The sequence below is a fragment of the Sus scrofa genome, chromosome 2 (genome assembly GCF_054392235.1).
Source record: "Sus scrofa isolate SSC_HxYL_T2T_F1_AM1 chromosome 2, Sscrofa_HxYL_maternal_Yorkshire_Landrace_v2.0, whole genome shotgun sequence".
Classification (NCBI taxonomy): domain Eukaryota; kingdom Metazoa; phylum Chordata; class Mammalia; order Artiodactyla; family Suidae; genus Sus; species Sus scrofa.
Genome location: NC_139384.1, coordinates 153,113,287 through 153,126,141, shown reverse-complemented (window position 1 = coordinate 153,126,141; position 12,855 = coordinate 153,113,287). Strand labels below are relative to the sequence as shown.

Below are 12,855 nucleotides of genomic sequence, written 5' to 3'. Positions count from 1 at the left end.
AAAGCGGAGGGGGGGAGACTTGGGGAATGTCACCTCACTATTCAGCTTGATCCCTGATGTCACCTAGAGCAACAGCTCTGGACACGGGATTGGGCCAAAGCTGGAAGTAAACTCAACTTGGCGGGCTTTCTTGGCCCATGGACAACAGACTTGTTTTTCAGACTTTCTGTAAGAACAGGCTTATTTTTAAAGTTTGTTTGGTTGTCTTTGACCCGCAATAGCAGCTATAATCTGGAGGCCTAGCCTACTCTGGGATTCAGCCGTCAAAAAACACAGCTTCTCTTCATTCCTGTTGTTTTGTGGATCCAAATCTGGTTCCTGAAGGTGGCCTTTTCCCACCCCGCCTATGGGGTTCTCCTCTTGAGCCTGACTTCTACAAAGCTCTCCCTTTCCTATTTTTTTTTTTTTTTGTCTTTTTGCCATTTCTTGGGCTGCTCCCGCGACATATGGAGGTTCCCAGGCTAGGGGTCTAATCGGAGCTGTAGCTGCCAGCCTACGCCAGAGCCACAGCAGCATGGGATCCAAGCCGCATCTGTGACTCACGGCAACGCCAGATCATTAACCCACTGAGCAAGGGCAGGGATCGAACCCGCAACCTCATGGTTCTTAGTCGGATTCGTTAACCACTGCGCCACGATGGGAACTCCCTCCCTTTCCTATTATAATACTAAGCACAAACGTCCTTTCTTCCCTTTATTTCCTTTGGCACTGCCCTTCTCAGGAGTGCCTTCTCCCGTCCTTCACCGAGCCCACTTCCCTGGAGTTAGACCCTTCCAGGCAGGGTGCTGCTGAGGAAGCTCTCGGTCTCACTGAGATCAGAGGGCAGCAGCATCCATCTCTGCTCCCTGTCCTTTCTCCGACCGAGGGGAACATGCTCCAAGTCAGAGAAAGGCTGCTCTCCCCCCCAGAGGCTCACTTCCAGACCTCCTGGCAGTGGGATCTCTTAGGACCCTTCCCTGGAGGCCCCTAGTCTCCAGCCAGAGCTTGACCCAAATATGTGTCTCCAGATTAGGCAATGACCTTCTCAACGGCAAAGCTGACTGCCTCTGAGAAAGTGAGCTTTTCAAGTTCTTTTGGAATCTGGACTGAATTTCTCTGAAGATATCCGTCATTAAAGACTCTTCATGTTGCTGGGGACCAACCTGCATTTCTAGTTTACTAGCCTCCGCCAAGCTGAGGGTGATGCTTGCTGGCACTGCAAACAAAGCTTAAAGGAATTACAAGCTACCACTACTCCTGGGTCCTCAACCCAGGCCAAAGGCAGGTCTTTTTTGTCCAATCGCCTCCCAGGAAGGCGCTCCAAGCCCACCAATTCCATACCATCCAGGCAATCTTTCCCAGAGAGTCAAGTGGGGACTCACACCCTCCACTTGCGCTTCCCCACAAAGCTCCCAAACACACAGGTAGCCCATCATCTTTGAGCCCAGTCAGGTAGCAGAGCTGTGACGTGCCCACCCCTGCCCCTCCCTGGGTCCTTTGAGACCCTAGGATCGCCTCAGTAGAATCATGAATTTCCCTTTTGATAAGGGGCTTAAAAATTCAGCTACAGAGGATGGAGTGTAGAGAAAGCTAGAAGGGAGAGTAGCTGAGTTACTGGCCTCTGCGACACTTTGACAAAAGAAGAATGAAGCGCATTTTCCTAAGACACATCATCTTTCTCATGATGAAGTTTTCAGAGGCCAGACTGCATGCTCTGGTGGCTCATTAGATCGATCAGTGATAACCAAAGGGACTCTAATGAGTCTGCATTTCCTGACCCCGCATCTGCATCCGTGGAATGGATATGATGGAAACTGCAGCCTAAGGCAACAGTTCCTGCTGCTCCTCTCCCCTGGCTAGACTCTCCAAAACGCAGGCCCAGGGGCACACATCTGAGTGCACTTGGGACTGGATTTTCAGGAGGCACAGGATCTGCTGTGGGCTGCTGTTACAGAAGAAATTCTTTTCTCATGGCCCTAGCCCTGGCGGGATGCTGCCCCCGGCTACTGAGCTCAGAAGACTTGATGCAGAAAAAAATGACAGGGGTTCAGGGAATAGAGGGTGGAGGGAGGGAGATAGAATCTCAGACTCTATTCAACAGAAGTGTTCGATTTCGGAAAAACCAGGGAGTCTTTCTTCTAGTGTTTTATGTATCTGATCGTTCAAAACAGCAGGTGCGGAGTATTCTTCTAAGAGGGAGCTGAAGAAAGCCATAGGGGGATGGAACCAGCCAGAGCTTACACTTCCTGGCTTCTCCTGCGTAGAGGATTCTAATTCCCCTTCCCGTGGCACCTCCCGCCCTCCCTCCAGGCCAGGTCAGAGCACACAGCATAAGCTCCATAGAGAACTCCAACAGACGGGGTGAGCCCCACACCCTCAGAAAGTACAAGTGCATCTTACACAAGGACCCGACTTTCCTCGGCTGAAGACGGCCACGCCAAGCTGGCACCCCCGGGCTCTGAGATGCAAGGTGAGAGTGGAGGGATCTGATGAGAGGGAGCTGCCCCATGCACAGAGACTGCTGGTCTCATTTGTGTCCTGATGAAGACATGCACCCATCACCCAGGACGGCCCGTTGCCATGACAACAGCAGAAGTTGAGGGTGAGCAGGTTAGTGGAACAGCACGCTTTCTAAATTCTCCGACAAGGCCTGAGGCCGCAGTCACTCACGAAGTGGAAAAATTCATCTTGGCAGCGCTCCCAAATGGATTCCCCTAAATTTAAGGATCATGGCTTCTTTCTGGGGAAGAGTCAGAGAGGGAGTCTCCATGGAGCCTCTCCGTAGGGAGTTGATTTTTGCCAGGGAAGCAGGAATCCCTAAGACAAATAAGAGCATGACTCTCCCTAGAAAACTAGGGCACGTACACTGTGTCTATTTTCCACAGAGTAAGGAGATGCAGCAAACCAGGGCAAAAACAATCCTCCAGGGACACAAAAAGGCTCTTTAAAAAAAAAAAAAAAAATCTCCAGAATAAAGCCTTCCCACAGACTGCTCAGAACAAAGACCTAAATTCTGAAGTTGAAAGGTAGACTCATACCTTGAAAAAATCACAAAAATTTACCATTTACTAACGTCGTTTTCTAGGCTCTGTAAGATGTGTGTAGTGTCTCATTTAATTCTTGCAACAACTCCATAGGGTAGGCACTACAATTATCTCTATTTTACAGAGAAAGAAACTGGGACTCGGAAAAGTTAAGTAATGGCCTCAGGGACACACGAGGGCTGGGTGACAGAGCTAGAATTCAAATAAGGGTCACTGTGACCATCCAGAACCCGAGCTCTCAGTTATCACCTCTCTGAGTCGGGAAAAGGCTTCCTGCTTCTTGCAAGATTCATAAACAGATGGCTTCCTTGCATGGTTTCTGAGCCTCCAAAGATATCAGACCAACTTCAGGCATATTTACTCTCAACTCTAGACCAGTCCCTAATCTCAGGGTCCATCCTTTCACCTGGAGGCCTTGTTAAAACACAGAAGGCGGGGCCCCCCCGGCTGAGAATTTCTGATTCGGTAGGTTTGGTCAGTGTGCCTCTGGGAACCATACTTCAAGGACCCCTGTCTAGTCACTGGAAACTAAGGTTCTCTAACAAAGCCTCATTGCTGAGCTGCCTCGCCCAGCTCATTAACCTTTCACTGTTTCGCCCCAGAACCCCTGGGGTGTTGCTTGGCAAGCTAGAATGTCATCTTTGGCAGTGCTGTGTGTTTGGGAATTCCCTGAGCTCTTTTGAAAATGGTCTGACTATGTCCCACTCCAAAACTAATTTACTGTTGCCTTAAGTAAGTCCTGAGATGCCACAAAATGTAGAAAGAGGGGCTGGAAAGAACCAGTGTACGATAGCAGGGCAGCCAGGGGCCCCGAAGCCAGACTAGCTCTCTCCAAGGCAGGGACCGTCTTTTTATAACCTCCTGGGGTTCCCTCTAGGAACTGTCACAAGAGGCCACTCATTCAAACCTCTGGAGAGCTTGCGCCCTGAGAGCATTGGGAGCTGTAAGCCCGAATGGCTGGCCCTTTAACGCCCCTCCCTCCAGACACACTCCTCTGATGAAGTGTGTGCTGAGAGCGCCCTTGTCAGCTCCTTTTCTTTCCCGGCTCCGTCTCCCAGGAAGCTATTGAGGAAACGGAGAAGCCTGTGGTCCAGGTCTGCTCACCCAGAGGCGAGGCTGCAGAAAGGGGCCAGGAATCAGGCCGAACAGACTGAATGCCTGACTCGTCTCTCCCGCAGGAACCGTCGCCTGGTGATGTCCCCACCGATCCCTGCAGAGCGCGGCGTCTTAGCCTAGGCTTTTGCGGACCATGAAAATAAATGAACAGCTCAGTGACAAAGCAAAAGAATCCATCAGTGAAGGACAAACAAGTGCAAAGAACACATGCAGAGGAGGAATGCGTCACAGCAGGCCCCTCCCTATGCCCATGGCTGTCGCTGCTGCAGGTGTTGGGGTGAGAAGACGCTGGTTCCTGAGAAGGTCGCAGACGTTAAGTGTAGGGAGACTCAGGCACCAGGAGGAAGCCTTTTGGAAGCAACTGCACCCTCGTCAGGAAACACTAAGGGCAACAGGATCGGTGAAGGGCAGACTCGACTCGGGACTGAAAACAACCAAGTTTTCTGAAGCCTTTTCCTTTTCCTCAGGCAGAACTGATACATCCTCCTCGTGCCACCTTCAGGAGGGCAGCCGGGGAGTGATGGGACCATACAGATGTCAGGATGATCCAGCTCATCTCAGAGGGTCTGCACCTGGGCTCAGAAATGAGAACTACTGAATTCTGGCCACCTGAGCTGTCAGCTGAGGCCGCAACACAGACCGCACGAGGCAAACGCATCCCAGCAAAAAGGAATAAGAAGGTTCGACATTTATGAATAGTCTACGTGGAGCCCCTATATTCAGCTATTTCTTTCTTCTTTAGTTATTATGGCAACTAGATGAGGTAGGTGTTATGACACTCAACTCACAGATGGGGAAATGAAGAAAACATGAGTTTAAGCCATTTGTTTATGCTCACCCAGCAAGTAAGTTTGGAATCGGAATTTAATTCAGACCTGCCTCTAAACCAGGATCTTCATCTTCAGGCCACATTCCCTCCAAACAGTGCAGAACACATTTGGAGTCCCAAGCCTTAAAAGTGCCCAAAGGACAGAGAACACAGAAAAGCATCTCTCGAACGTCCCATGAGGGGGCAGAGGTATGCTGAAAACTGTGGTCGGGTCACCCGGGGAGTAAGTGGCGGAGTAACAGCCTGGCAGAGTCCTGGAGGGAAGGGTTTGTGTAAGAGGAGTTAGGACCTAGGGAAGGAGAGCCATGGCAACTCCTTCCCTGTCTCCTGTCCAGAAGATGGATTCCGAACATTCTTTTGAAACTGAAGGAGAGCCCTGGCCAGATGCAGATGAAACTCAGCAGACAGCTCCTCTCACCCACTTGCCTGGGAACAGACACCAACGCGCTCAAGGTTAGGTCTGGGCTCCCCAGCCTGACCTACGACGTCTTTCCGAAAAAGAGGACAAACCCTGAAATGGAGGCAGAAGAGTCGGGCGTGTTTCACACGGCTGCTTTGATTGAGCAGTTCCCAGCTTTCAGAGGGCTCCCCACCCCGCAACCCTTGGCGGCCTAAAGCCACCATCTCCACCACTTCTTCACTCCATCACTGGCACTTGGGTTGAAGATTTGGCAATGAACTATTTTACGTTCCTCTCTTTGCCATCTGGCAATATTAGCTCTCTAATGAATTGCTTTAACTTGTGCATTTGTTTCGTTTTTTTGTTTTTTTGTTTTTTTGACAAATGTGACTTTTAGTTAAATTAGACAACATTCATAAATAGCAAATGCTGGCTGATTAGAATCAACGAAAACCCTGAGAGCTGCCAGTAAAAATGGGCCCTTAGCTGCACCCGTAACTTGCACAGCCTCATCGTTTGAAAGGCAGCAGATTATTTTGGGGAAGAACTTTTTACACATACACTTATGTAATCTGTTCTATATGGATATCTGTATGCATATGAGTTGGGGTGGAATTTTTGCAAACCAGTCATTCTATGAACATAAGAGCTAGAGACACTCGGATTTGGAGCTAGACATGGGTTTGGAGCTAGATACCCCTACCACTTAAAACTAGGTGAACTTTGATATGTTTCTTAATCTCTCTGTGTACCGAGTTTCTCACAGATAAAACAGACATAATAAATCCCTTGCAAGACTGTCAAGAGGAATAAATGAGACCACGCAGGGCACAGCATCGGGGTACATTAAGGCTCGATAATTCATAACTATGAGCATCATTATGATGTTCTATTAACAGAGACAACGTTTGCAGTCTCTACAATCCTTCCTTTCTGAAAACTGCCACAGGAATGGGCCTCCAAAGCCATGCTTGTAGTACATGACACCGCTGGAGTGACTGGGCGAGAATAAGGAAAACGAGGAGCTTAGGCAACATGCATGTCAAATGCGACCAGGCTCACGGTGTCTTAGCTCAGAGGACCAATGGGAACTGATTCCTAATTCAGACGTGCAGGAAAGAGAATCTGCCAGGTTGAATCAAGAGGCCAGTGGCTGGGGGAGTCTTGTTAAAACTCATTGTTTCTTCCTTTGCTTATTCACGCCCAGTCACTAAAGCAGTGTCAGCCTGCAGAATGATGTGGGTGTGGGGGAAGAAGGAGGCCTGACTGTGACTTGAAATCAAAGAGCGTGGGACGCCGGTTCTGCCAACTTTCCGCTTCCATGAGAAGCTCCATCCCACTGTTCTATTAGTCAATCTATCCATCTCCCTTTTGCTTACTACTTTGAGTGGGTTTCCATTGTCTTTAACCAAAAGGTCTCTGTGCCTGAGGCCACCAGATCTTCTCTGTGTGGCTTGGAGAGCCTAAGCATTTGAAAAGTCCCCAGTTATTTTAGAAAAGAACTTGACACACACACACACACACACACATTATCTGCTTTCCATTCTTGAAGTAACACTAAGTAGAAAACAAAATAATCACGGATGCATGCAAGTCACACGTGTAAAGAAAAGAAGAAAGAATGAAAAGAGAGCCATTAACATTCCTGGTCTTGGAAAAGAGATGATCTGATGGCTTTCCAGAACCCAAGCAAGAAAGGAGAGGCTCTAGTGTCTTTACCTGGTGTCGCACTGGATACCGTCGGCCACTGCTGATCAGGCCCTCCTGGACCAGCCCGTAGAATGCCAGCCTCCTCCAGGTGCACAGAGCTGAGTAAACACAGAGACCCAAGCAATGGTTAGGCCATGCACGCCTTTCCAGCGCCCCATCCACTCTCAGAAAGTGCTTTCATCTCTGGAGGTGGGGCCGCAGCTAATGCTTTCTGCTCATGCTTGAACTGCAGCAATTACTGCTGAGCAGTCACCCTGCATAAGCTGCAAAAGCATTGCTGACTTACTGCCTGCCATGCCATGCAGGCAAGAAACATGTTTTATCTTTACAGCAATTCTGGTTTTCATTAATGCCATGTGGTGGTCACTAAATCTGACAGGAAGCCCGTCAGAGGGCTAACACCATTTTATCAACTTAATGCTGAAGCAGATGAGGAGCGTTTGTTCTCAAAAGCCCCAGGCCTCTCTTGATGCTTCTCTTATTTCTGGGTTCTCTACAGGAAAGAGGGAAACATGAACATTATTTGCTAATAATGGTAATATCATTCCAGTCCGGCTCAGTTACTTTTTTTTTAAGCACTCTTTTTTTTTTTTTTTTTTTTTTTTTTTTTGTCTTCTCTCTTCTTAGGGCCACACCCATGGCATATGGAGGTTCCTAGGCTAGGGGTCCAACTGGAGCTACAGCTGCTGGCCTACACCACAAGCCACAGCAACATGGGATCCGAGCCACATCTGCGACCTACACCACTGCTCACGGCAATGCGGGATCCTTAACCCACTGAGCGAGGCCAGGGATCGAACCCGCAACCTCACGGTTCCTAATCGGATTCGTTAACCATTGAGCCATGACGGGAACCCCCTGGCTCAGTTACTTCTTAATTGTCTTTTTTATTCTTTCTGCATCTTTTCCTCATGGCTGACCCGCCCTACATTTCCTGAGACAGAGGAAGGGTATCACCACCACTCCTAGACCCCAGGTCAGAACAGATTCACGCAGCATGAAATACTGCAGGGAGAGAGAGACGTAAACTGTGGGATCCTCAGAGGCAGGTGGAGATAGAACATAAACCGCTCAAGGGCACAGAGAACATCGTGTTCATTTCATCAGTTTCTTCCCATTCATGTATGTGTGACATTAGCTCCCGTTAGACCCTCAAATAATTGCTGGATGAGTGAATGAAGAAAGGAACAGGTGCGACCCTCAGAAGAAACAGCATTAAAGAAAACCCTCACCAAAGTTGGAGGACTCTTTGAAACGAGACGCTGGCTCATCTTGCAAATTAAGTTACCCAAAGAAAACTTAAGAGTATCATCGCCTAACGGGGCCATGGGAGGCAACAGAGCAGGTGAGCTGGAGATACTGTGGGGCAGGCCAGCTCTCAATTCAATATTCTCTTACTCCCTGACTTCAAATAAGATATCGAGTGGAAAGTCTCTCATTAAGCTCTGCTCTGTTGCTATTCCTCCCTTTATCTACATCCTAGAATCTTCTCCTTTTTCCAAATATTAATATCCTTCAAGTGTTTCTGGATCCTACCAGAACATTGTGTGGGTTCAATAAGATTCACTCTGAAGAAAAAACGACTCTGGGACTAGCTCTGCTCAAAGTAAAATTTTCAAAGAAATAGGCACATGATGCCTCAGGCTGGAAAGGCCAAGAAGTCAAGCATATGTGTGTGTGAAAAAAAAAGATGAGCAGTATTTAATTCCTAGCTTTAACGTATGCTCAATGTACTACATTATGAGGAATAAATCACATTTAGCTCAATTCTTATTTCATTTCTTACCCTACTTGAATCTCATAACATCGTAATTGACACCTGAATTAAACCATGTGGGTTTTTTTTCATTGAAAATGGAATAAGGAAGTGACATATTTTATCATTTTTTTAAAATATTTTTTGGCTGCACCCATGGCATGCAGAAGTTCCTGTGCCAGGGATCGAACCCACACCACCGCTATAACCAGAGCCACAGCAGTGACAACACTGGATCCATAACCCACTGTGCCACGAGGGAACTCCAATTTTAGCATTTTATTTTTATGCAGTTTTAAAGGTGCATCTTACCGCTTTGGTATTTTTCAAGTAAAATATTAATTCAATTGAGAGATAAAGAGTTGCTATCTCGAACTGTATTCTTTCCTCTTATATGTTCACTGCAACAGCTCAGATGCAGGCAAAAGCATAAGCTGGTTTCTAACAAACAGAAAGAATCTTTCTGATACCTAGTATTCTGACATCTGCATGAATGTTTCTGGCCTAAAGTTATGACCAGATTCCAGTGTGATGTGTCACCAAAGCCAAATACCGATCTTTAGTCTTTACTGATTGCATCTTGTTCAGAAAGAGGACCCATTATAATGATTTCTGCTCCGTCTGTAATGTAATGCTTGGGAATGTGTTGACTTATTTTAATTTAATGCACTTACTGGACAAGAACTAGTTTTGCATTAACTCAACACATACTTTGTAAACTCTCTTTAGAAACTGATCTAGGTGGTTGCAAAGGCGGAAGGGAGTGGGGGGGGGCAAAATTGGGAGTTTGAGATTAGCAGTGGTGAACTATTGAATATAGGATGGATAAGCAACAAAGCCCCATTGTTTAGCACAGAGAACTAGTCAGTATCCTATGATAAACCATAGCAGAAAAGAATATGCAAAAGAATATATATATATATACACACACATATCTATATATACACACATATGTATGTATAACTGAGTCACTTTGCCGTACAGCAGAAATTAACACATCGCTGTGAATCAACTACACTTGCATAAAAAAAAATTTTTAAAAGAAACTAATCTAGGTTTGGTGACGATCTACTCAAGAGCTGCCCAGATACTTTGAGGGGCTTAAGTCTGAAGTTTACTTCTTCAGCAAGACTAAATTCTTTGGGTGGTAGTGTTCATTAGTTTCTTGGCTCTCTCCATTTGGTTTCCCAGAGACACTCAAATAATGAATCTTTTACTTGGCCCCCTAGCATGAATACTATATAGCAGCTTTGGGAACAACGGTAATCAATTACTGTCAAAGAGACAAAGCAGAGAAAGCAAAATTATATTTAATCTGAGTCTTGGAGTAATGCTATTACTCTAGGTTAGTTTAAAAGTAAGCTAGATTTGGTCTCCAGATAGTCAAGAAAGGCCCTTCACATGGCTCATCCTCTGAAAAGCCCATGCCATCAAGGGCAATAAGGTAGCAACAAGATGGGAAAGATAAGACTTACTAGGGGCAAACGGGAACGAGAATAACAATGATTGTGGTTAATAGGATATAACCATCAATGTCTGATGGAAAACCAAGGTATATTACACAATGTACTCAAGTCCCAAAGCATCAGTATTAATTGTAATTTTAAGGAAAGGACAGAAAGTATAGATGAGAAGGGATGAAAGAACTTGAAACTATTTCCTTATAGAAATTTTAATGGGAAAGAGTACACAGCAGTCCGACTCTGATTTTACAGGGGACTCTTACTCGCCAGCACTAGATAAGCATTTGGCACTGACCACTTCCAATGTTTCAAGGAACAGACACCGAGACAAAAATAATTGCATTCCCCTGGCAAAGTAGCTAAGCTGCTCGGTTTTGACAGCTGCTTCCGCTATGAAGACAGAGTTTATCTGAGTCATACAGTTACTTCTGAGCGAAAGGAGGAAGGAAAGACATACCTGTGCATTCCTGCTCTCAGGGAGGCAGAGTAACGCCAGTCAGGGTTGGGCTGCCGTGGCTGCAAAATCACAAAGGGAGTTTTCGTTAATAAGGCAAAACCATGCTCTCCCAGTGATGCTGTGCGGTGATGAGCTGGTTCTTAAATATCTCTATGCATCTATTAAAAGCATCAAAGAAGCCATTTCATGTGCAAGCCTAAGATGATATCCACACATACAGCAGCTTAGGAGAAAATTAAGCGAGCTCCTCAGGGTCCGTGTACAGATCAAATATCATGGAAAATCAGACTTACTGATGCTGTGAGGACCAGGTGTGGCTTTGCCTGACTCAAACAGGTCTATGTATTAACATGCACACACTCCTATACATACAACTAATACACAAGGACCTACCATTTGGCACAGGAAACTAAATTCAATACCTTGTAATAACCTTTACCGGAAAAAAAGAATACACATGTGTATCTATAACTGAATCACTGTATACCTGAAACTAACACAGAGTGTAAGTCAACTATACTTCAATTTTAAAAGGGCCAAACCAGGTCTACGATCCTAAAGCAGCACTAGGGGAAGGACAGTCTGTTCTGAAACAAGAAAACGTTCGCTGTTTTTGCCCTCAGATGCCCCGTTAGAAAATATCCCCAAGTGATAATCTACCTATGACAGGGTCCACGACTACACAAGTTCTGCTGCCCTGGCCCGACTGCAGAGCACTGCAATCCGAGGCTGGCTGTGCAGACTGCAGCATGTTCGACCCGGGATGGATGTGGCCAGTCACAATGCCAGCCACTGATAACCGCCTCTTCTGCTGACTGAAGAGGAATATACAAGGGAGAGGAAAACAAACCACGGTGGATGGAGTCTGACCTTGTTTTGCTACATAATCCCTTTCATCAAATTGTACTTGTTTCCGGCTCCTCTGAGTGCTTCGCCTTCTCATTCAATTACTGTTTGCTAAGCTCTGCTGAACAGGGAGCAGCTGAAACCTAAGGAGAACCTGACTCACTCTGCACCACCTGTGTGTGGGCAAAGATGCATTGCCCTGTGTCTACACACTGTCAATTCAAAGTGGAGGGGGGCGCCGAGGACAATGGGGGCACCTCAAGACCTTTCTGGAAATGATATGCTGAGTAGAAGCTACTCGGGAATCACTGGGGACCAAAATCAATCACCGTCACTATCGTGTATCAATTAGCAAAGAAATTGTTATGAAAAATCTGGGACAGATGTTCCTTTCAATGTGTTTTCATGGGCAGAGATTAAAGCTGCCCTGTCACTGAATGCTGAGGTCTCTTTGAGTGAAAAGATGAAGAGATGGAGGTTGTATTCTGTATTTTCTTCTGGCTTGTAATTATATCTGGAAGACACAATGCCATAGAAATGCCAATAAGCTTTTCCAAAAAAAGTCACTGTCTTGCTCCTATCATTCTTATAGTTCTTTCAATGGATGCACAGTATTTCATGAGCCTATTTCTTTCCAATATCCAGAGAAGAAGGGAAGGGCATCTCACCTTGCAGAGAGACTTTGGGATTGTTACATGACATTCGAAGATTTGGCCAAAGTCAAGGCCCAGGAAAAGCTACATCTCTAGGATACTTTATCCTAAATGTCCTTCCACGCTAACTCTCTGGTCTTTCCATTCTGTTGGCAAGATATGAACATACAAACTGTTTCATCCTTGGTTTTCCAGTTCACAAAATGCTACTGCTGTTCCTTATAACGTAGCATAAAACAATCTACAGATGAAATGAAGGGGTTCCCATCTTCTATCGGCAGTGGTAGAGGGGGTACACCTGAACATATGACTGAAATATCTTTTATTAACTGTCGCGTCACCAGCTTTCCCCTGACTAGTGTCAGCTTATCAGCCGTGAACCTTCCTTCGAGAAAGACTCTGACATCTGCTGAGCAAATGCTGCCAATTTTTCTATGACCCGGTAACATTCATGATGAAAATTACTGCAACTTTGGAATGAAATCACCAACCTTATTTTGCTGAAAGGCACAGTTTTCACAGGACTGACCAGGAAACTCAGTTCATGACATAGCCTCACTTCCTCAACACCACATTTGATTTGTCATATGCTGCTCAGCAAC

At 46.2% G+C, this 12,855-nt stretch overlaps 1 protein-coding gene across 7 annotated transcripts in view; it reads right to left on the bottom strand.

The window, feature by feature from the left end:
• The window catches only part of LOC100621701 (protocadherin alpha-C2), a 109,243-nt gene that overhangs the window by 22,995 nt on the left and 73,393 nt on the right, over positions 1 to 12,855 (bottom strand). For 6 of the 7 annotated variants that reach the window (XM_021084897.2, XM_085014793.1, XM_021084898.2 and 3 more), the window contains exons 2-3: positions 10,755 to 10,813; positions 7,088 to 7,176 (exon numbers count right to left, since the gene is read on the bottom strand). In XM_021084897.2, coding sequence (XP_020940556.2) covers positions 7,088 to 7,176; positions 10,755 to 10,813 — 148 coding nt within the window. Of the gene's footprint in view, positions 1 to 5,724; positions 6,367 to 6,635; positions 7,177 to 10,754; positions 10,814 to 12,855 lie in introns of those variants that run through there. The other variant, XR_014838888.1, reaches the window with a different exon arrangement.